The following is a 25,436-nucleotide window of genomic DNA, read 5'->3' on the forward strand; positions in this document are numbered from 1 at the left end:
AATCTCAATAAGTTATTGGTAGGTATTATGTTACAATTACAAATTTTAAATAAAATATAACCCTTTTGGGAAACAGGCTATTTTTGGAGAACACCTTGGTGTAGCATAGCAAATAATCATAAAAATTTGTCAGCATTATTTTGAAAAGTTAATTCTTGATATAGTTGTATCATGAAATAGAAAGAACAAACCTGAGCATACAAAAGCAAAACAAAGCAAGTGGCACTGTAGCTCAAGTGGTAGAGCGCTCACCTTGAGCTGAAGAGCTGAGGGACAGCGCCCAAGCCCAGAGTTCAGGCCCCATGACCGACCAAAAGAAAAAAAAAAGCAAAACAAAGCCAGACACAGGTGGCTCATGACTTTAAGCCTAGCTACTCAGGAGGCTGAGATCTGAGAAGCCAGGTTCAAAGCCAGCCCAAGAAGGAAAGTCTGTGAGACTCTTATTTCCAATTAACCACCAGAAAACCAGAGTGGTGCTGTGGCTCAAAGAGGTAGAACATTATTAGCCTTGAGGGAAAAAGCTAAGACCCAGAGTTCAAGCCACATGACTGACAAAAATAAAAAATAAATAGAAACAAAACAAGTTAGGCACTGGTGACTCACACCTGTAATCCTAGCTGCTTAGGAGGCTGAGATCTAAGGATTGTGGTTCAGAGCTAGCCCAGGCAGGAGTCTGAAACAGACTTACCTCTAATTAACTACTAGAAAACTGGAAGTAGAGTTGTGGCTCAAAGTGTTAGAGCACTAACCTTGAGCACAAAAACTCAAGGAGAGTGCCTAGGCCCTGATTTCAATCCCCAAGACTGACAAAAAAACTAAACAAACAAAATAAAATAAAGCAAAACAAGTCAGGTAGGTTTGGCTAGAGAACATGATAGATAAAAAGGGTATGTCTCACACTGGTAGGGGACAAAAGTAAATTAAAATCCTTTAGCTTTTCCTGGGACATGTTTGAGAAAATAACAGAAACATTACTTGTATTTAAAAACAAACAAACAGGGGGCTGGGAAGGTGGATCAATGATAGAGTGCTTGCCTTGCAGGCATGAGGCCCTGGGTTCGATTCCTCAGCACCACATAAGCAGAAAAAGCCAGAAGTGGTGCTATGGCTGAAGTGGTAGAGTGCTAGCCTTGAGCTGAAGAGCTGAGGGACAGCGCCCAGGCCCAGAGTTCAGGCCCCAGAACTGACAAAATGATGATGATGATGATGATGATGATGATGATGATGATGATGATGATGATGATAAAACACAAGACTCAGTACAAGTAGGTACAAAAAATGCTAAAAACATATCAAAATAGATTTAGTACTACATTTGCATGACCATTTGAAGTCTTTATATATAATAACAAGAAGTAATCATAAGGCCTGATATTTAGACATTAAAGAACACAAGCTTGACTTTTAAATACATCCATCACCCCATTTCCAAAGTTACCAAGTGCTTCCATTCCAAGTTTAGCAAAGTGGTTTGATTTCATCACTAGATACTATTTCACTAAACCTATTTTTTCAGTTATATGCTACTGTCTGAATCTGTCATTAATGATCTAAGAGTTTTCCCATGTATGTGAAGGCTTAACTGGAAAAAAAAAAAGCCTATTTACCAAAATCTTTATTTGCATAATATGAAAATTGTTTTTGTGAGATGGGACTTGTCAGAAGCAATATGCAAAGCACATTAAGGGCTGGAGCAAGCCAGACATTTACGGAAATATTTTCCTGCAGGAATTGGCTTTCTGTAATAGTTCTTAATCAAGGGTAACCCTAGGAGGGAGACAGAGTCAAGTGCTGATTCCTGTCCATGTACTTAAATCATTTGTTACATGCATCATCTAGAGTAACAGACATCAAGCAACTACTTTTAAATTTTTTAAAGACTGGTGCTTTAAAAATATATCAATTGTAGTTTTTAAAAAGACCAATCATGGTGTAATATATTTCAAGACTTTTCTAAAATCCTTTACTATAATAACATAATGAAACAAAAATTAGGATTCTTATTCAGAATTATACTTGGGGTAAGTAGACCATAACAGAATAATTTTCAAGAATTTGGACAAAGGATTTATGATGCCTCCCCTTTACCACACACCCACCAGAAATTAAAGATGAGAGCTCTCCTTTGTTCCAATGGGCATCAATGCTTCCAAAGGGGTGGAGGAATCTGCTCATCTTCCCTCTCCCTCTCCCCACTTATGTTGGTGGCATGCTACTTTCAAAAAAGTTTATAGCTTAAAACTGTACCTAACGGCTCAGAGGTGTCCACTGGGACAGGGAGAATGCAAGCAGGTAGGCTCTCTCTATATAAAATCAAACTATGAGAACAATCTATTTATTCTTATTCCACTGATTCATACTAGAAAATGTCAGATGAATAATTAAGAGACTACTGCTGGACCTACAGCAAAACGTACACACATTTATTCCCTCCCATTATTCGGAGGATGGAATTCAGAGCCTCACGTGTTAGCAAGTGCTGTTATCTCTGAGCTACATCCCCAGCCCACAACATATTTTCATTAAAGTTCTAAGTTAATTTAGGATTGAAACAGTAGCTACTCTTATATACCCATCTCACCAACATTATTTTAGTGAACCAAAATGCTAGTCTTAAATATTTTATGAAAGCTCTAATGAAACATGCCATAACTCTGACTAATATTTTTTAAGTGCTGCTAATACTAGCCAGACTAAACCATCTAAGACACTGTAGTAATGTGGATTTTACTCAAGGCTTGTAAATGGTATGTCTTATATATTACCTGACAGATGACATATGACACGGTATCTCCAGCTTTCACCTTCCTGCCTCCTTGAGAATTTATCCACAGGGCAACATGCACGTGAGGGAGGCTCTTCTTGTCAGGATAGTCCTGGGGATCCTTCGTCAGTGCCTTAGAGAGAGAAAAGATCAAAATAGTGCCAAAGTTTAAAACTGTTCCCACAGATCAATGTATGCTGACTACATTTTTAAAGAACCTCATTTAAAAAAAAGAACCCCATTAGACAGAAATACCAGAAAATGACAGAAACTACAGATAGAAAACACAGCCATAGAATCTTTAAATGATCCCATTATTTAGTAAATGCTATAACCAGATGAAAATCTTAATAGAAAAGAAATATAAATTTATGGGTCATGCCATGTATTATTTGAATATTAAAAATATCAAGATTCTAAGTCCAGTGTTTTTTGAAACCTTAGAGTTTCTCGTAATTTTGCAATTCTATCAACTGACTTAACTGATTAGGTGGAAATGATGAGCAATGGCTACACTGACTTAATGATTTGTTTCCCAAAGGCTCCAGTGGCCCAAATAAGTCACAAAGGCGCCAGGAATTACTGAATTTACTTGCATGGTCAACTCTACAGAGGTAGAAGGAGTTTGTAATAGAAGGTAAATGCCATGAGAACAAGAACATCAATCATACTTGAAGCCTCATCCCCAATAATCAGAATGAGTGTTATATACAATAGAAACCAAATGTTTGCAATAATTTGCTAACTTTAACCATAAGCTGGGCACATGACTCACAGACCCAAGAGGCTGAGATCGGAGGATCATGATTCCAAGACAGCCAGAGCAGGAAAGTTCATGAGACTGTTATGTCCCAATAAACCACCCAGAAAGCTGGAATTGGAGCTAGAGCTAAAATGTCAGAGAGCTAGCCTTGAGCAAAAGCAGCTCGGGGACAGCACTTAGGACCTAAGTCCCAAGCCTGGCAAAAAATAGTAATAATAAGAATACATATGAATGAGATGTAGTTAATAGCTATTCATTATTAAAGAGTCCCTCCTCTTTGGATGCGCCTCAAAACTCCTATGCAATAATCAACATGTGCCATAAAAGAGATTTGAACAATAAACAGTGTTATAAAAAGACTTTAGATAGGTAAAGATCATCTCTGAGAGCTTAAAAAAAAAGTAAGCTGGTACTTGTACTTGAAGGAAAACAAGATTCAAAGATAAAAGTGACAGAAACAAGAATATTCCAGGCAGGGAAAAGGGGGATAAGGGAAAAAAGTTTGTTGGATAGAAGGGACAGGGTGAACACCTGGCTGTGTAAGTATAGGTCTCAACAGGCAAGCAGAAGGATGGGGACCAAAATGCTGCTTATTGAGCTAATTAGTTTTTTTTTTTTTCTTTTTCTTTTTTTTTGTTTCCCCAGGGCTGAGGACCGAACCCAGGGCCTTGCACACGCCGGGCAGGTGCCCTTCCACTGGGCTAAACCCCCAGCCCCTGAGCTAATTAGTTTTAAAATATGGTCTGAAGATCACTGGGAGTTCATAATACCCTTTCAGGTAATCTTGAATTCACAATTATTTTCAAAATCCTATTATTTATACTGATAATGGAGAAGCTATGCTGGATAAAAATGGTTGGCGTTGGAAGTGGCGCTGTAGCTCAAGTGGTATAGCGCTCGCCTTGAGCTGAAGAGCTGAGGGACAGCGCCCAGGCCCAGAGTTCAAGCCCCACGACCGACCAAAAAAAAAAAAAAAAATGGTTGGTGCCTTAGAAATAGGAAATAGACACAACAGCAGAAAACTGTACTTATAGTCAGTTCCCAAACTTGTTCACTTAAGAATAGCCTTTAATGAGTTCAAGCCCCAGGACTGGCAAAAAGAAAAAAAAGAATATCCTTTAAGCTATCAATCCTTGAGTACAAGCCTACTGTTATATGTGATAAAAACAGAAAGTATACACGAAACACATCTAAAGAGCAAAAGGTGTGCCAAGAAAAAGCATATAAATAAAGCTAAACTAGCAAAATAACAATTGTACTTGAAAAAGAAAATGGTGGGCAAATTAGTTTTTCTAACACGAATATCTACCTGGAAGTTTCTCCCCTCCTTAAAACAAACAAACTAACTTAACTGATCATGTAAAAAGATGGTTTAGTCTGACTAGTATTAATAACACTTAAAAACTAAATGAAAGCTGAGCACTGGTGGTTCATGCCTATAATCCTAGCTACTCTGCAGGCTGAGATGTGAGAATCATGGTTTAAAGCCAGCCCCAATTAACCAAAAAAAAAAAAAAAAAATCAGGAGTAGAACTGTGGTAGAGTGCTAGCCTTGAACAGCAAGTCAGAGGGACAATGCACAGAACCTCAGTTCAAGCCCGAGGATCAGCAGCAGCAGCAGCAGCAACACACACACACAGGCCACACGTACACAAACACAGGCCACACATGCACACATGCACGCACACACACACACACACACGCACGCACGCACGCACGCACGCACGCACGCACGCACGCACGCACCAGCCAGCGCTGGTGGCTCATGCTTGTAATCCTAGCTTCTCTGAAGACAGTAGTTCAAAGCCAGCCCTGGGCAGGAAAGGAAAATCCGTGAGACTCTTATTTCCAATTAACTACCAGAAAACCTGAAGTGGAGCTGTGGCTCAAAGTGGTAGAGTTCTAGCCTTGAGCGAAAGAGCTCAGGAACAACAGCCAGGCCCTGATTTCAAGCCCCATGACAAATAAAAAAAGAAGACTAATCTATAATGTTATATATTGGCAAAATATTCATCCAAAGTATAATAGAACCAACAGATCTTAATGTAATAGAATATAAACAATTCATCAATATGGTTTCAGACTGCAAACAACCTTTACAAAAATACCGTACAATTATCAGCAAAAGCTAATACTTATTTGTATAAAAATGAATTTTCTTCCTATATTCCAACCAAATTCACACATTCTAGAATAGACACATGAAAACCTAGATGTTCTCTAGTAAGCCTGACATTAAAGAGACTTATGCAATTGAATAATGGCTGATTTTTAGAATATATATTCTATGGAAAAGTATTTTAATTTCATAAAACAGATTTATTATTTTTAAAAACAAATTAATAAATGCTTTTTAATTTTAATCTTCTAAATGTTAGCATAAAATACATCAATAAAAGCTCTTAGAATCTTTGATAACTTTTTAAGATTGTGGTTCTAAGCCAGGCCAAGCAGGAAAGTATGTGAGAATCTTATCCACACCAAAAAGCCAGAAGCGGATTTGTAGCTCAAGTGGTAGAATACTAGTCTTGAGCACAAAAAGCTCAATGACAGCACCCAGGCCCTGAGTACAAGATCCAGAACCAGCGCATACACACACACACACACACACACACACACACACACACAATCCCAAGAGTGTAAAGGTATCCTCAGAGCAAGAAATTTTAACAACTGCTGTGGCCAAATAAAGTAGGTCTTCAAATTTAGCTGCATATGCTCAAGTTATATATGATAAATAGTCCACTCAGAATAGGAGGGCTTAGGAAACACTCCAAGTATTTGAGTCTACCGCAACCTGGATTGTTAAATCTTCTTGACTTGGACCAATAATCTATACAACTCTTAATTGATCCAAATGTATTTAAGATAAATTGCTACCTTCTTTGATAAACTATTTTTCAGTACATTACTAAGAAATTCTGGATTTTATCTAACAAACTTCCCGATTTATTAAATTGAGGCTATTCAAGGATTCTATGAGCTAGATTTAGAAGTCTTCATTTTTAAAAATGCTTGCTGGTATAGTTTAGGCTCAAGTTAGCCAGAGCTATAAAAAAAAAAAAAAACCATCTGTGAAGTATAGTGTGTTACTTTACAAAATGTATTTAAGCTAAGATTGCAGTAGTTCAGAAATAAATAACAAACAGTGTTTTTCAGTTGCTTTTGGCAACAATGGCTAACATCCTTAAAGATAAAAAATAAAGGTAAATCCCACTTTATACTGGCCTCCACCCTAACCTAACATACCATTTTCAAACCCTACCAACATGACCTGAAACAAACAAAAGACCCGACCTGCCATGAGATCACCCACAACTAGTCACTTAAAATCTCTTCCATTCCTTTTTTTTTTTTTTTTTTAATTGGGTTGTGGGGCTTGAGCTCTAGGCCTGGGTACTGTCCCTCAGCTGTTCAGCTCAAGGCGTACTCTACCACTTGAGCCACAGCATCACTTCCGGTTTTCTAGTGGTTTACTGGAGATAAGAGTGTCACGGACTTTCCTGCCCAGGCTGATTATGAACTGTGATCCTCAGATCTCGGCCTCCTAAGTAGCTAAGACTACAGGCGTGAGCCACCAGCGCCTAGCCCATTCTATTTTTTTGAAGGCAGTAAAATGTAAAACTTAAGCTATTTGTAAGTTTTAATTAATGCAAGTATTTAGATAAATGTAAAGAATGTCAGAATAACACATCACTTTTACATGAGTACTTTAGTGTAAATAGAAACAACTATGACATTGATAGTCCTCTCATCAGAATTCACTGTACTTGCATCAGCACTGTAAAAAATTCTTCCTCATAAAAAATGTTAAGATGCTGGGACAGTAAATATCTTTAAGTGATCATTAGGATCTTGAAAATATTTATCATGCTTTCCCTACTCAACGTCATGTCTCAGAATCTAGTATTGAATACATAAGAAGCACTTCCTGAAGCTTTTTATGTGGATGGTAACAAGCAAGTGAATTCTATGTTCACTGAATAATTATTTACCAGTAACTATGCTAAGTCACAGTTTCAGTTCTGCCACAGAAAAACTTATGCACAACCCCTATCACACTAGTCATGAGGTGTTAACACTAATATTGTTATTAATAATGATGTCATTTAAAGATGACAATGTTGTTATTAATAATGATGTCATTTTAAGATGACAATTACTGAAGCTAAGTGATGGATATATGGAGATTTGTATGCATTCTTAGGTAAGTGATATCATTTTTTCTACTTATATAAAACAATTTTAACCATAAAAACGTAGGTCAAATGATATAGACTACTCATCAGAGTATGCCTATTACTCTAGGTTTCTTCTTGTATACTAGCAAATTGAGAAGATGATAATATGAGCTCACTATCCTAGAGGATGTGTTCTAGGTGTTACTTTGTCAGTGACGTAGTCAAACTTGAACTAAAACATCAAATCTCATCCCTAGAATCTCTTGTGACAGACAGCCATGTTTCAAGCAAGGGAGATAGGAATCAGTGCAGAACAGATGCAAAACCTGATTGAACAAAGACTGGAGACATAACTCTTACAAAGATTTCTAAGAAATAAAAACTCAAGGGAAACCACTTTGTAGATGACACAAGTGACTTATGCCAATATAAATATACTGTGAGATAATGTCAAAGCGTACGTCCTTTTGTCATGTATAAATGCCTTCCTTTTTGACATTAGTAAAAACTTTGACAGTCAAGTATTGGAAACAAAACACTTGCCTAAGAATAAACATAAACCCTAAGCACATGCAAAGGCAACATTCTCTCTAAAAATAAAAAATGCAAATTAACTCCAGGAATAAAATAAAGTTTCATACACCTTATAGTAACTGAGTTTTACTTAAAAGTCATTACTACTACATGCACAGTACAATGAAAATGCCACACATTGTTATTAACAATAACACCTTTATACAAAGCAATTTTGCAAGATATACATATTTTCTTATTCTGATGTATATTCATATTTTGATTAAAATTTTTATTACAAGGGCCCTAAAATAAGGAAGTTATCCATGTGGGAAAGGTATGGTAGTATATACCTATAATCTCATAAAATCATATCCCGACTATCTGAAGAAAAAGATCAGAAGACCATGATTCGGACTAGTCCATGAAAAGTTAAAAAGACACCATCACAAAACTCAACCTGTTGAAGCCGGGCACCAATGACTCAAGCTTATAATCCTAGCTACTCAGCAGGCTGAGATCTGAGGATCATGGTTCAAGCCAGCCTGGGCAGGAAAGTCAGTGAGACTCTTATCTCCAATAAACCACTCAGAAAACCAAAAGTGGTGCTGTGGCTCAAGTGGTAGAGCACTATAGCCTTGAGCTGAAGAGCTGAGGGACAGCGCCCAGGACCAGAGTTCAAGCCCTATGACCAACAAAAAAAATAAATAAATAAAATATTAAAAAAATCAACCTGTTGAATTAGAAGGGGAGTGACATTACCTGACATAAAATGGTAACATCTTTGTACATCACCTTTATAATAACAATTTTTTAAAAATGAAATAAATTAAAATTAAAATAAATACTCTGAAAGAAAAAAGAAGGGGAATGAGGTTCATTGAGATACCTAATCTGACAATTAATCCCCTCCTTGTACAATAAAACCTTTTTTTAATGCCAATAAAATACAAAAAACTCAAATTCAATAATAAACATATCAATTGGAAAAAAAATAAAGCTCAGTATGATAGTGTATACCTGTAATTCTATCTACTCTAGAGGTGAAGTTAGGGGAATTGAGGTCTGAGGATGGCCCTAGACACAAGTGTAAGACCCTACCTGAAAAACAAACTACTAGAAGCAAATATATTGGTGGAGCAAGGCTCAAATGCTGAAGCACTTGCCTAACAATTGTGAGGCCTTGAATTCAAACCCAAGTGCTGCCCAAAAAACTAATTCATCCAAAAACAAGACAATAAGTGAACAAAGCTTTTCAATAGTTATTTCTAATAGAAAAATAAATTAACAATCAACAAAAATGCAAATAAATACCTTTTAGCAATATTTGATACACTGGTTAACTTTATGATTTGTTTTTGCTTTTGTTTTTTGGAGGGGGTGCTGTGGATCAAACCAGAGTCCAAGTGTATTAAGTTCATAATTTTTAAGGTAATACAGAAATGCTGAAAAATGTTTATGTTAAGTGAAAATAGGTTTTTAAATAATATATAATGCAATTGCTGTAATATGAAAATATGCTTTCAAGAGTATGGAAATGTGTAAAAATAACATGCATTACTTTAGCATAGGGTTATTATGAATGAGTTTTCATTTTAAAACTTCCATTTAATGTCATCATTAGATTCTTTTTCATTAAAATTTTTTAGGAGCTTTGACAAAGAAATCTATCATAAAATGGGTAAAGTGGTATTTGCAAATTAGCTTCTGAATATTCAAGATACATGTTTTAAGTAGAAAAAAAATCTATTAACCTAATGTCTTGCTTATTACACACCACTTTGGAACAAGATTTTGTTTTTTAAATTAGGTAAAAAAAACTTTCCTACGTTTCATAAGACTATCCATAAAATGTAATATATACAATTTTTCCTTTTTATTTAAAAAGTAAAAGTGATTTGCAAACAAAGCATGTTAAGTGAGGTAAGCCAAGCTCAGAGAGACAAACAGCACATGTTTTTTCTCATATGCAGAAGCTAGATCTAAAATACACTGGGACATGATAAATTATATAGTACAGGGACTCTAGGCATTCACACATAGTAAGACTAAAAGATGATATTCTTGGAAGAACACAAAGGTACAATGACTGTGCCTGTAATCCTAGCTACTCAGGAAGCTAAGATCTGAGGATCACAGTTCAAAGCCAGCCTGGGCAGGAAAGTCCATGAGACTCTTCAATTAACCACCAGAAAACCGGAAGTGGCACTGTGGTTCAAAATGGAAGAGCAGGAGCCTTGAGCAAAAAGACCTCAGGGATAGTGCCCAGGCTCTGAATTCGAGTACCACTACCAACCCCCTTAACCCCCCCCCAAAAAAGAAAAAAGAAAAAACAAAAACAAAAGTGCTTTGAACATGAAATGTTATCAATATCAATATCTTAATTCAAATTATTTTGTCCCCCAAAGTCTTTGTGTTAAGAGTGCTTTTAATGATTGCCATCTGTTCACATTCACACAACTCATCCACGCACAGCTTACAGGCCCCAAACAACTATTACCTAGAAAGATTATGAAGAAGACAATATTGTCCAACACTATATCAATCCAGATGACATCTGGAAAGCAGGCCTTAGAGCAATAAAGTAAGAAACAGACCCTCTGTGGCAGACATACTCTGCGGCTGGAAGAGCTACGCTAATGCTCGAGCTGTAAAAATAGTTGTTAAGAAGCTATTACCACCAGCCAGAATTACAAGGCTGAGGTGGTTGTTCATCTATCTGAAGGAAGAGAAAAACACATGACAGCAGCTGGCTCAAAAATAAATGCTACATTTACCTTGTTAATTTCAAACTGGCTCACTGGGACACTGCCATTTAGTACATTTTCTCCAATTTCTATTAACCTCTTCTGAATGTTTTCCACTATAGTATCCCGACTTTGATCTGAAAGAATCTGGCCAATGACAAAGCTGCAAAGATAAAGAAAAAGAAAAAAACTGATTTTCCATATCATACTTTATATAGTAAAGAAAAGGCAGACAGATGCCATTTAGATTAATAGTTATGTGGACAAGAGCCATAGCTCATCCCAAGAGCTAATATGAGGCTAAATATCCCAAAGGCTGTGGCTCTGAGTTTCTAAAGTTACTTTTATGAAAAATACAATTGTATTGTTGCTATTATTGAGGTATTATAGAGATAAGACAAGCAATGAGTACATTTCTTTTTGAACAATGTCACCCCTTCCTGTGCTTTCCCTCAGTTTTGCCTCCCATCTCAGCCCACAAGTTGCATAGTACATTCTCCACAGTGTCTACTGGCTATGAGCTTTTCAATACTAACTTCATGAAAAATTTACCGACCTTGGAATGCCAGGTTTGTTCTTAGACATATAAGCCATTCATGTATGTGGCAGTTAGAGCTTTATGCAAAACATGGGAAAAAAGTGTCTTAACATATTTTATATAATGATAAAATACACAAGTAATTATATTTTACCTTTAGAAGACAAATATTTCACTGTACTCATAAAATTTGCTGTCTCTGATATTATTGAGATATTAAGGTATCATCTCCATATAAGATACCCATTTGCTAAATGAGTATAAATACAAAGCTCTTTATGTGAATAATCTTTTTAAATGCAAGATTTCAAACTTTTCTTTTTCTCAGCTTCATTATAAATTTTTCAGTGTTCTCTACCCTTATGCTATCTCTCAAAAACTTCGTATTATTTTAACAAGCCCAAAGGAAAAAGAAAAAAAAAGTAAATAAGCCAATATTTTTCCATTTCTGAGGAAATGCAGAGCTAGAATTTGACAGCTGCATTATAATTTGTCAGAAAAAGAACCCTGACAAAAACATTTGTATAGCTTTAATTACTAATACATTTCTAACTCAGAGAAATTTACTTCTATTATGATGCATCTTTTCTTAGAAAACACAAAGCTGAAGAGAACACTAATCGACAGTAGTTTCATCTTTGGGTACATTTGGGGGCAATGAAGCATTTTAAACTACTTTTCATAAAAAGCAAAGAATGACCTATACTCAGATGATCAACTTTGCCTAATCAAGAGTAGTTTTGCAGACGCAACAATTGCTAAATCTCCCAACTTTGAAGCAAAAGGGAGATTGAAAAATAAGTTTGAAAATGCCGATATTTAGCAAAATTAAAATCCATTTAAATCTAGCTTTAAAGGAAAAAAGTACTTCTATATTCCGAATTGAACCAGTTCACAAAATAGATATAGATGAAAGATGGTATATGAAGTAATTAAATATTTACTTTTAAAATGAGTGCTTTATATAGTGTGACCTTAAAAAAAAGTTTTTACTACCCAGGCATCAGTGGCTCACACTTGTTATTCTATATACTCAGGAGGCTGAGATTCAGGATCATGGTTTGCAGCCAACCTAGGCAGTAAAGTCTATGAGGCTCTTATCTCCACTAAACTATAAAAAAAGCTGAAAGTGGAGCTGTGGTTCAAGTGGTAGAGAGCTAGCCTTGAGCACAAAAGAACAGGGGCAGCACTAAGGCCAAGAATTCAAGCCTCATGACTGGCAATAAAATAAAGTAAAATAAAATAAAATAAAGTTTTTTAACTATCCATAATCTTTAGTCTCAGCTACAAAGGTAGAGATGAGTCAAGACATTTATTATGTCTAAGGCACAAAGAGAATTTGAGAACTACCTCTTAAATTAGTTTGATATGCTAGGAACAAAGTCTCCCTCCACAGCCCATTTTAAATCCCAGATATTTAAAAGCACAAAATGGCAAAATCTTAACAATCATGTTCCCAAATAGGCTCTAGGAAGATCAAGGAGCATGAAACAGTACTAAATAGAAAAATTGGAGCCAAGAAAAAGAAAAATTAGCTGGGAGCTGATGGCTCGGGCCTGTAAGCCTAACTATGCAAGGAGATGAGATCTGAGGATCATGGTTTGAAGTCAGCTGAAGCAGGAAAACCCGTGAGACCCTTATCTCCAATGAACTACCAAAAATGCCAGAGCAAAGCTCTAGTTCAAATGGTAGCCTTCAGCACACAGTCCCTGAGTTCAAGCCCTAAGACCAGCATTGAGGGGAGGGGAGGGGAGGGGAGGGGAGGGGAGGGGAGGGGAGGGGAAAAATTAAAGCAAACAAACATCAATAAAGCCAATTCTGTAATGATTCAAGTGTAAAGGCTTTCCTTTGCTATAAGTTAAAAATCATGATATATCTTTCAGGAAGTATTATGATCAAATTTGGCTAAACATCAAGGTCCACACCAAATGAAAATTGTTGCTCTGCAATCGTAACAACAAAAAAATAAGTCATACCTTTATGTTTGGTAGACTCGGGCATTCTCACTTGACTTTCCTTTAATCATTTGAATTGTTAAAGTCCAAATTACTAAAATTAAACCGAGAGCTAGACTTACCTTCCAGTGTCTTTAGCAAGATCACACCAATCTCTTCTAACTATATCTAATCCTTTCAGCTCCTGTTTGGTAATATAATTCCCATCTGATGTTGGTTCCACAACCAGAGCAGCATATTTCTTTTTCTTCAGCAATAGCAGAGACTTGAAAATACCATCAATGTCTAATTCAAGTAGTTTGTACAACTTATTTACTTCACTTTTTACCTGTAAAAAGATTAAAGTTTAAGTATCAAAGTTAGTATTTCAACCAACTAACAGGGGAAGGTGAACATGGAAATTTCCAAGTGTTAGCCTCAACAAAACAAAGTCATATAAAATTAGAACATATTTATTCAACTTCCATGTAACATGTTATGGAGGGTACAATGTAAAGACATTGAAAAACACAGGAACAAATACAGAGTTTTAAAAAATCAAAGATCATAGCTTTTAGAAGGATGAGACAGGAGGATAACAAGTTCAAGGCTACTATGGGCTACACAGCAAGCTCCAAGCCAGCCGGGGCTACATACTAAGACTGTGTCTCAAATAATAAATGAATAAATAAATGACATAAAAATATAAAGAGATAATAACAGCACTCCACTCAAAGGATAAGACTGACTGAATCAACCCCAGGAAATTATGTAATAATTATGGAACATGATGAGCACATTTTTTTTTAAATCTAAAGACAATACAGATAAATGCATGGTGGTCCATGCTGTTAATCCCAGCATTTGGAAGGCTGATATAGGAGAATCAAGAGTTTAAGGCCAGCCTAAACTACAGAGTGAGATTCGTTTCCAAACAACAAAAAGAGTTAATAATTGCTTTAAATTATTAAATTAGATGGCAATTATACTGTCCAACAAGTAGATATTTGGGCAGAAATAAGTAATACTTTATTTATGCTAAAATAATGCCTAAGATGTCCCTTAGTACTTTCATATAGGTTACATAATGAGCAAATCAATGAGTAGTCTCTTGACAGGTTCAAGGCAGAAACCATCACTTCTAGGGAAAAGGTAAAGCTTTGGATAACCCAGGAAAGAACATATTCCAGGCCTACTCTCAAGTTGAAGAATACAGTTCAAATTCCACTTTCCAGGATGGCAAGATGGGAACCTGGTAGATTGTAAGATAATATTGTCATTTTTTGTTTGTAAGGACAGTATCTTAACATTAAGCAATTGTTCAAGAAACACCTGCCAATTGAGAACTGCTACGTAATGACTACAAATACTCCCCAAAGCCTCCTTGCCCTTCAGATACGTTTTAAGTTCTCCTATATAATTATAGGTAGGTACAAGTGTATATGTCTATGTGTGTATGTCAATAGGAATTTTTCTTTATGTACACAATATATGTATAAACTACTAGACATATTTCATTGTGAATGTCAATATAGTAAATACTTATATGACCACATCTTAAACTTAGATTGTAAACGTATAATATTGCTTTCAAATGAAAATTATTATCTATCAGTTAAGAAAACCATCACCTTTGAATTTAAACCTCATCACAAGGAGAAGGGTAAAAAAAATACGAAAACGGAAGTGGTGCTGTGGCTCAAATGGTAGAGCGCTCACATTGAGCTAAAGAACCGAGGGACAGTGCCCAGGCCCAGAGTTCAAGTCCCATGACCAACAAAAAACAAAACAAAACAAAACCCACAAAGAATTCAATGGTAAGAAGTTTATTATTTTCAGAGGCAGCATACACATACACATAAATTTATTGTATTCCACGTTAAAAACAGAATTTTTAAAAAGGTAAACCAATTTCAAATGACCTTACCTTGTTTCCCAATTTAAATACTTCTTCTAGATTAGTGCTATTGGTGTTTATCATAATTGAATCTGTATCTCCATAAATAACTTCAAGATTCATCTAGTGAAAAACCGAAATTATAAAAATTAACAACAAAAACAAATTGACCATTATAAACAATGAAGATACAAATTTCTCATCCTACAGAAATTACAGGGTCCCCTGACTCTTCAAAAGTTTATGGTAATTACTATCTGTATGAACAGAGTATACAACTGAAGATTAAGCCCTCAGAAACTAGAAAGGCAAGTACCACACCATTAAAAGAATCTTGCAAATTTCAAAAAATACAGTTGAATGGAAGAACACTGAGTCAAGTTTTAACTGAGGCAAAACCAGAATTTAATGGAAAAGAGAGTAAGAGGGTAGGAAACTGGCTCTGTTTTTATCCACTATACCACATGCTTAGTGGTCATGGCAACTTAAGGAGCAGAAATAAATGGATTTCAAAATTTTAAGGGCACAAATCCATATTAAATTCTCAACAGTTTCAAACAGTATTTAGTAGAATATTAAGAGTGCCAAAAAAATCAATCATAACAAACAACACTGGAGCACATACAGTAGAAAGCCATGAAAATAAACTCTAATTAGCACTGTTACTAATTTGCCTGAAACTCTCATATATTGGCTTCAAGCAGGGGCTAGATCATATCAGTGTTGCTACAAGAAAAAAGCTGTAATCCATTAGAAGGATTATGAGTGTAAACTAGGCATCCTAAGAAGCAATTGCTAGTATGTTTGGGTTATGATTTTCCTTGAATACAGCACATCACCAGGTATGATATTTAAGGGGAGGTAGATAATGAAAATGCTCAGCATTACCTTCTGCACCATCTCTTTTGTATGCATCAAGATCTAAATGAAACAAAAGTTTAGATTAACAACACATTACACAATTGCAGAGACAGAGAACAAAAAGGCAACTCCCAGTGACCTGCCTCAAAATAACATCATCTAAAAAAGTTCACCTCATGCTGATTCTGAACATGGATACTCAAAGAGGTTATAACTATATATTTCTCTATAACAAATACACATAATAAAATATTCCTTCAAAATTTGGAAAAGGCAAAAATCTTATTCCCATACTAATATTTGAATAGAACAGCGTGACTAAAAAAAGCTTAACAGAGCATTGCTAATCTGGCAGTTCCTACTCATAGTATTCAGGATCTTAAAAGGTAATGAACAAAAAATATTGCCTAGACTTAAAGTTCTCTAAATTCCTTGAAGGCAGAGAATAGAACCCTACTATATTACTTGGAGCTAACACAGTGTGCCCAGTAAAAGGGGGAGTAGCCAGTGATCTGGGCACCAGCAGCTCACACCTGTAATCCCAGCTACTCGGGAAGCTAAAATCTGAAGAGCTCAGTTTGAAGCCAGCCCAGGCAGGCAAGTCAGTAAGACTTTCATCTCCAATTAGCCACCAAAAAGCTGGAAGTGAAGTTGTGACTCAAGTGATACAGTGCCAGCCTTCAGCAAAAAAGGGACAACATCCAGGCCCTAAGTTGAAGGAAGGGAGGGAGGGAGGGGAAGGGAAAAATGAAAACCAACTTAGTCAATGCTGATGGGCTTATATCTCCACACACATAAGGCTAACACTAGAGAAATGTAAATCATAACCAGCATAAGATAAAATGAACAGAATTTTAATATGGAACCAGGCATGGTGGCTTAGGTCTGCAATCCCAGCTGTTTGGCAAGGAGGGATACGAGGATCACAGTTTGAGGTCAGCCCAGACAAAAAGTTAATGAGACAGCATTTCAAAGAACAAGCCGGGCATGGGGATACACACCTATAATTGATTTGTTGGATGCCAAAAAACATTTCTCCTAGTAATGGCAAAACAGGATACCAGGCACTCTAGGCCCAAGGCAGGGCCTCAGACTCCATGCTATTGCCTCACTACCATCACCTGTGTTTCAGGGCATTATTTTAAACCAGAAAGCTGCCTTTTCAGGGTGCCACATAAAGCTTCACTCAATTTGTTTTTCTCATATCTTCTCAACTAAGCTCAAATGATATCATTTCTGCTTTCTTGTCCTCTATAGTAAAGAGCTCTGTAAATCTTGTCTTTGCATTATCTTTTACATCTATGTAGTCTCTCTTTTGTTTCTCTCTTCCCCTCCCTCCCTCCTTCCCTCCCATCCTCAACTAGAGTTTGAACTCAGGTCATCACACTTGTTAGGCAAGCACTCTGCTGCATGTACAATGTCGCTAGCCCTTTTTGCACTGGTTATTTTTGAGATCATGTCTTGCTTTCTACTCAGTCATGTGCTCAGACTGCAATCCACCTATTTTATGCTTCCTGTCATAGCTGGGAGCCACGGTTCTCTCCATAGAGATGAAGTGTCACGGACTTTTCTGCCCAGGCTTGCCTAGAACCACATTCGCAGTGTCAGTCTTCCAGTATCAGATTCCCAGTATCAGCTTAGGATGACAAGTATGCACCACTGTGCTCTTTTTACTATTTTGCATTTTTATTGCCTACTTCCCATTCTAACTATCTCTCAATTTTATTCAGATTTTCAATAGAGTAAGAAGCCTCTTCCCTACCTGGGGTTGGGGGTAAGGGGGAGGCATAATCTGACTGAGCTAACTATCCACTGATTTTAAGATGATTCTCATGTTGTAAGCTAAACTAAGCTAAACTATAAACCACTGGTCTATAGTAATCATGGTAATTCCATTCTGGAAATAGTGATCAAGTTGGGTATTTGATCAATCAACTGTAGGAGAATTCATCTATAAAAACTTCTATGAAAGGTTTTCTTTCCTAATAAGAAGTGAGAAGTAGCCGGGGTACCGGTGGCTCACACCTGTAATTCTAGCTACTCAGGAGTCTGAGATCTGAGGATCAGGGTTCAAAGCCCGGGCAGGAAAGTCCGTGAGACTCTTACTTCCAATAAACCACCAGAAACCCAGAAGTGGCACTGTGGCTCAAGTGGTAGAGCACTAGCCTTGAGCTGAAGAGCTGGGGGACAGTACCTAGGCCCTAGGCCCAGAGTTCAGGCCCCATAACCGACGGGGGGGGGGGGGGGGGGGGGGGGGGGGAGGAAGGAAGAGGAGGAGGAGGAGGAGGAGGAGGAAGGTGGGCAAGATAAATCTCGTCTTCAACAAATGTGGTGTGTACTCATCTTTCCATGCCTTAGCTTATATAGTGTCCCCTACCAGAAGTTCTTCCAAAGTATTCTATGACTGCATTTTGGCTCTCTATAAGCCCAAAGTGATCTTCCTTTTCTGTCTTGTGTTTATTCTGTTCTTCCAGCGACTGAATGATGGTTTATGTTATTAGTGGTTATTCCCTTCCTCAACTAGAAAACAAGATTCTGATGGTCAAACAGCTTGTCAATGCCTCACTACTGACTTCATCTATAACAGGCCCTCAAAAAGCTGTGTGCCAGTTGACTGATACGCTCCATACGAACTAGAAACTAAAGTTTAACTTAAGCAAAACATTCACTCTCCTCCACTATGTATCTTCATTTGCTAACATTTAAATGGTAAGGAAATATATTCTGGGAGAATACCTGACAGTTCCTTTGAGATCAACGCAAGTCAAGTTCATCATAGTGAGGACAGAACTAGTTATCAAGAGTTCTCACCACCCTCTTCCCCTTCTACCTTATAAGGCTTAGCACTCATCCCAGTGGACAGCTCCGTAAGGTAAATGTATCTCAGGAGTAACTTATCATCCTTTCACTATAAATTCAGTAACCAATTTCTTCAACTCTCATCTTTTTCTCACAATATACACCAAACCTACTATGTCAATCCTGAGTGTACCTTCAATGTGAATTGCTATTCTTCAACTTCCAGACCCATAATCCACCTCCACTATAGTCTACCTGCAAATTACTACCAGTCCCACGCACAATCTGAGGGCTGCTACCAAAACAATTTTCCCTTTGTTGGCAGAGTAACCTTCAGGTAGATGCTATTTACAGAAACAACAAACTTTAAGATTGGATTGCAAGAACAATTTTTTTGTCAGCCATGGGACTTGAACTCAGGGCCTGGGCATTGTACCTGAGTTTTTTGTTGTTGTTGTTTTTGGGGTTTTTTGCTCAAGGCTAGCACTCTGCCACTTTGAACCACAGCTTCACTTCTGGTTTTCTGGTGGTTAGACTTTCCTGCCTGGTCTGGTTTGTAACTCCGATCCTTAGATCTCAGCCTCCTGAGTAGCTGGATTACAGACATGAGCCACCGGTGCCTGGCTACAAGTGCAATTTTTACTGAACACTTTTATTTTAGTAATGATTGCAAGCCCACACACAAAGAGCTGTCTTATTATTTGCTGATGACTATTTAACAGTCCATTATAAGAAATGATCATAATTTAGTGTTTTATTAATGAACATATAGGCTGGCACTAATCTTTACCATTAGTCATACTTGAATCATTAACTCTAATACACAAGTAATATACAAATCTGCCAGTAAAAAAAATCCTACTAGTGGACTTATAAGGTCAAAGGTTTTATTTTAAATATTTTTATAAATATAGCTCAGTTTCTCTTCAGCAGGGTTTTATTGATTTTTGTGGGTAGATTTATGAGACAATCCATAAAGAGGCAGAGGTCTGTCCTTTCATGCTTTTCTACCAAACAGTTCTAGATAGTGGGCACCACAGCCCTCACTTCAATCTAATGCTTATTCAAGTGCTAATGAGCAGGATTGCCCAAAGCTGACTCAGGCCCAGCCCTCAAATCAGACTGCTCACTGCTGCTGGACACTCAACTGGATTACCAAAATTCTGAGGATCTAGCAGAAAGCCTAGTATAATAATATATATTTGTAGAATGCTGACTGAAAGGGTAGGCAGTATCCTAAGTCACATTTGAGAGATGCGGAAAATTAGACTCTAAATTTTTGCCCAACCGTAACAAGAGCCTAGTGAAGGCTTGACCTTATATTTCCTTTTCTTTTCATTATGTCCCAACCCAGATGCTATCAAAAACTTTTGCATTAGAGATATATTCTCATTGAAGACATGCATTTTTTAAATAGCCACAAGTACCCAGAAAGATCTACTGGACACAAGGTATAATGATTACAAGATGATCATTTTTAAGTTCACTTCAAAGTGACAAGCCTAATATTAAAGCTACCCATTCTGACAGAAAATCATTTTCTGTGCCAACGGCTAGAAAACAGGGCTATAAAAGCTTACTAAATTCATTAATAAGGCAGTCTGCAGTTATCTGATTTCACAGCAACACCTGCATATTTATCTACTCATTACCAATTGGATGATGGAATTTTTTCAAGCACATTTCAAAAATCTGCCAACTTCAAGTGTAAAAAAATAAACTTTGTGGTTAATTTTTCCCTTAACAAAGTACAGCTGTTGAGAATAATTGTTCAAGATCTTACCCTGTAATGTCAACTGCAGCAGAACAAAGAGTATTTAATTAGCAAATCTATCCAGTAATTCAACACCTATTATATAAAATGCCTTCATGATTTTATTCAGGATAATTTGCTAAGAGGGTTATTACTGACATTCAGATGGAATTTAAAATTCCTACGCAAGTCGAGTCATAATAGCAGTAATGATCTCCCCAATCAGGAGATTCGGTGTCACACAAGGCTCTCTTGCAATGCAGCAGCCGATTTCCTGACTTCTTAATTCCTGGGCTCAGCTCAGTGAGAGCCCTTCATGCCGATATTTCAGTCAGCAATACATCTTTAATGGGACTCTATTAAAATAACTAGAACAAAAATGACTTTTTTTTTTGGTTAAAAAGAATGACAGCACTGCCATCATATCAATCATTGCAAGCTTTGCAGAACAGTGCCGTTAGAAAAAAAGAGGAGGGGGAAACAGGAAAAGGGGTGGGGGTGGGGAGAACAATAATTAAAATAATATGAAAAGATATTTTAACCCTAATAGGAGCCTCTGAAGGCTAGGGAATGGTGGTGGAAACCCAAAAACAAATTAAAATGCATAGAAATCTGTTTTATAAAGAAAATTATCTGTTTAAAAATATACCCACAATATAATGTTTACCAAGCAGAAAGTGTGTATTTGCTATATCAAGGGTAAGAATAATAACAACCTAAGAGATGTGAATTTACAGGTTCTGCTAACACATCCAGGACAACACTAGGGTCATAACATTTTATTGAAAAAGAATACTTTGTCTAGCAATGCATTCAAAGACTATGGAAAGTTTTTAGATGCTGTCACAAACTAATATAGCGTTTTATTAATACTAAATAAGAAAGAAAAAACATCAGCTTACCAGAGTAAAAAAAAAAAGTAAAGTTGCAAGGTCCTACTCTCAATGTGTATATCTACTGTACCTAGTAATAACTTACAAACAAGAAACCCACGTTGGTATCTGATTCAGATATTAAACACAATGGAATTCCTACAAGAAAATGTAGAATAAGGTCAAATTCTAAACAAATAATGCATAAAGAGAATTATTGAAATCCCAATGGTTTTAGGATTCTTCCATTACTGGTAACATAAAATTAGAAATAAACTGGGATTCTTAAAATATACATTAGCATAAGAGGGATAGGAAAGTGGAAAGATTTGAAGGATAGGGAAAAGTAGATGGAATATAAATATTATGACATTTGATAATCTGACCAATATCTAAGCATTCCCTAATCCAACTTTTAGCAACCAGGAATAGTGTTACTCAGTTCTCATACCTGGTAAACATTTATGCCTTCTTCCTATTTTCCTATTCATTTTTATTCTTAACTCTTACATGTGTCTTCTCTATAAGAAGCTCAAGAAAATAAAAGCTGTGGATTTAATAAGCACTCTACTTCCTGTCACCAATAATTAACACTTTTTTGGTATTGGGTCACTTACTACCTTTCTTTTGGTCAGTCGTGGGGCTTGAACCCTGAGCCTGGGCGCTTTCCCTCAGCTCTTCAGCTCAAGGCTAGTGCTCTACACTTTAAGCAACAGTGCCACTTCCGGTTTTCTGGAGATTAATTGGAGAAAAGAGTCTCACGAACTTTCTTGCCCAGGCTGGCTTTCAATCGCAATCCTCAGATCTCAGCCTCTTGAGTAGCTAGGATTAGAGGTGTGAGCCACCAGCACCCTGCATCAGTGGGTTTTTTGTTCGTTTTTCCCCCCCCAAAAATGTACTCCTTGGTGGCTCACACCTGTAATCCTAGCTACTCAGGAGGCTGAAATCTGAGGATTACAGTTAGAAGTCAGCCTGGGCAGGAAAGTCAGTGAGACCCTTTATCTCGAATTAACCACCAGAAAACTGGAAGTGGTGCTGTGGCTCAAAGTAGTAGAGCACTAGCCTTGAGCAAAAAAGCTCAGGGACAACACCCAGGCTCTGAGTTCAAACCCCATACCAACCCCCCAAAGAAGTACTCCTTGAAATGAAATTGAAGCCCCCTTAGCTTGACCCTGAGATTCCTGATCTTGTTGAGGCTCAGCTTATCTTCTCATGCTTCCCACATACATCATTCAGTATGCTTTACTCATACTGTAGCTGGCATGGTAAACATGCCATGTTCTTCTGTGCTTTTCACAAGCTGTTTCTTCACAGCATTAAAACCACATGTCAGGAAGGTAGGCTAGGTTAATTTTATGTGTCAACTTGGCTAGACCATGGCACCCTTATATTTGGTCAAACACAAGGAATAATACTCCCACTGTGAAAGTAGTTTTAAAATGAGTTTAACATTTATATCAACTGATTTTTTTAAGAGATTTTTTTTTTTTCTGCCTGTCATGGGGCCTGAACTCTGGGCCTGGGTGTTGTCCCTGAGCTCTTCAGCTCAAGACTAGTGCTCTTGTGGCCACAGCGCCACTTCGGCTTTTTCTCGTTATGTGGTGCTGAGGAATTGAACCCAGGGCCTCATGCATACAAGGCAAGCACTCTACCACTGAGCCACCTTCCCAGTCCTATCAACTGATTTTGAATAAAGCACATTATCAACTCATCTAATGAGGAAGAACCTTGTGGGGGAGGGGAAAGGCTTCCTTGGAGGAAGAACCTTGTGGGGGAGGGGAAAGACTTCCTTGGAGGAAGAAGGAATTCTGCTGCAGACTGCCTTTCAGCATGAACTGCAACATCAACTCTTCCCTAGTGTCCAGCCTGCTCATCAGCCCACCCCACATCACCTTACAAATTCTGGACCTGTCAGCCCCTACAACCAAACAGCCAATCCTTCATATCTCTCCCTGCCCTGGACCTACCTGTCTCTGTATCTCTCATAGTTAAAAAAAAAAAAAGATAATACTTCTACTTAATATTTATGTACTATATAAGGAACTTCACAGAGTCTGAAAAACCTTCTGTAGCCTGGCCAATTCAATATTAATAGATCTGGTAGGCCTATGAGCCCACCAACATACCATCTAGTTACAAAGGTAAGATTAATAAACTGAATAGATTATAGACAGAGATCATTTCATAGTACTTCAACTTAGCACAATGCCTCTCGCACATCATAGTAATTCAATAAATACTTCTCTCCTAAGATATACTGAGGAAAACCCTCTGTGGTCCCGCTTGAAAAAACACAAAGCTATTATCAATCAAAAAGTTCATCTCCACAAGAACCCAAAGTTGGTTACAAAAAAGCAGCAATTAAACCCACACAAAGTACACATTTAAATGGTAGCTCTTTCCACAAAAGAAATGAGGGTGAATCAGTTTTAATCCCACCTTCAAACACAATGCATATGACATAAACAAATATTACTCAAGAGAAATGAATTTCTATTCCAGTGACAAAGGTCCATTAATTATAAACTTCACTGAAAGCGTAACTCTCCTATACAACTCTTGTTTCCAGGTAGACTGATTTTGTTTTAAATTTTTAATTTGCAACCTAGACCTGCTGGTAGCTCATGTGTAAAGAATATAAAACACTTGAATACACAACACTTTCTGAAAGACTTCTCTTCCCAACAGACACATTTAATGATATTTATAAGTATCTCTCAATTATTGCCCTACAATTTGACAGGGCTCTAATTTTTATCTAAAAACTGAAAATACCAAAAGCTGTGTCTTTGAATATGTGAAATCTTAAAATGGATGTCTCCCTTGGCTTATAATTTCTTATCTCCAATGTGAATTTTTATTTGTCCTATGAATTTCTTGAAACTCATTATATATCCTGACTTTTAAAAAATATTTCACCTTTAAAGAAACCTTCCCTACATAACATTCTTATGCTCTATTCCTCTTCCAATCCAGGCTCTACATGCTTCACTTGAATTTGTGAGCATTACCAGACTTGGGGTGGTACCCAACACAGGACCCTACATAGCTTGTAGAGCTGACTTTAAATCATACTTGAAAACCAAATCTACTCACCAACGCAAGAACTCAAGTACGGCCTTTGTACTCTTAAATTTTAAGTTCCCAATTAAAAAAAAAAAAAAAAAGTAAATAAAGCCCTAAGACACTAAGCCCTAAGAATCCAGAACAGGAGATATCAACCTACAAGACATCTGAAAAATCTCCTGAAACTGCCGGCAAAGATTTGAAAGTGTGGAACACACACAGGTTTTTAGGAAGATGGTCTACAAATTGCATCAAATTTAAAAGTCTGATTTGCTTAACTATAACATTGAAGATGCCTAGATTAGTCCTAAGAGTAGAGCTGTCAGTTTCCTTGGGACTCATAAAATATCCATGAGACACGAACATTCCCACCAAAACCTTGGCCCTCACTTCAGATCTGGGCATTTTCAGCCCCTATCTCTGATGTATCTCCCTCACAGAAAAACAAGTATGTATCAAAAGGCTCAAAGATGTGCCTCCCTGAATGATTCGTCCTATAACTCATCTGAGGGTCTAATGAAGACATGGCCAAACTGTGTCCGTGCTTGCGTTTAGGCAAGTTTCACACAACCTGATTAAAATTGACTCAAAGTGTCTTACTTTAGTAATCACTTAGACAGAATGAATTTAACATCAGTGGGATCAAGCATGCACCAGTCCTCGGTAGAAATGAAAAGGACTTATAGTAATAGGATTTATAAACCCACCCATTAGGTTAATGGCTAAATGATTTTCATGTAACTTTCTC

At 37.1% G+C, this 25,436-nt stretch overlaps 1 protein-coding gene across 1 annotated transcript in view; it reads right to left on the bottom strand.

The window, feature by feature from the left end:
• Pola1 (DNA polymerase alpha 1, catalytic subunit) overlaps positions 1-25,436 on the bottom strand; it is a 314,048-nt gene that overhangs the window by 173,723 nt on the left and 114,889 nt on the right. The window contains exons 27-31 of the mRNA XM_042670176.1: positions 16,226-16,258; positions 15,368-15,460; positions 13,584-13,789; positions 10,999-11,131; positions 2,766-2,897 (exon numbers count right to left, since the gene is read on the bottom strand). Coding sequence (XP_042526110.1) covers positions 2,766-2,897; positions 10,999-11,131; positions 13,584-13,789; positions 15,368-15,460; positions 16,226-16,258 — 597 coding nt within the window. The remainder of the gene's footprint in view (positions 1-2,765; positions 2,898-10,998; positions 11,132-13,583; positions 13,790-15,367; positions 15,461-16,225; positions 16,259-25,436) is intronic.

This window comes from Dipodomys spectabilis, unplaced genomic scaffold, assembly GCF_019054845.1.
Source record: "Dipodomys spectabilis isolate Male_0828 unplaced genomic scaffold, ASM1905484v1 ptg000526l, whole genome shotgun sequence".
NCBI lineage: Eukaryota > Metazoa > Chordata > Mammalia > Rodentia > Heteromyidae > Dipodomys > Dipodomys spectabilis.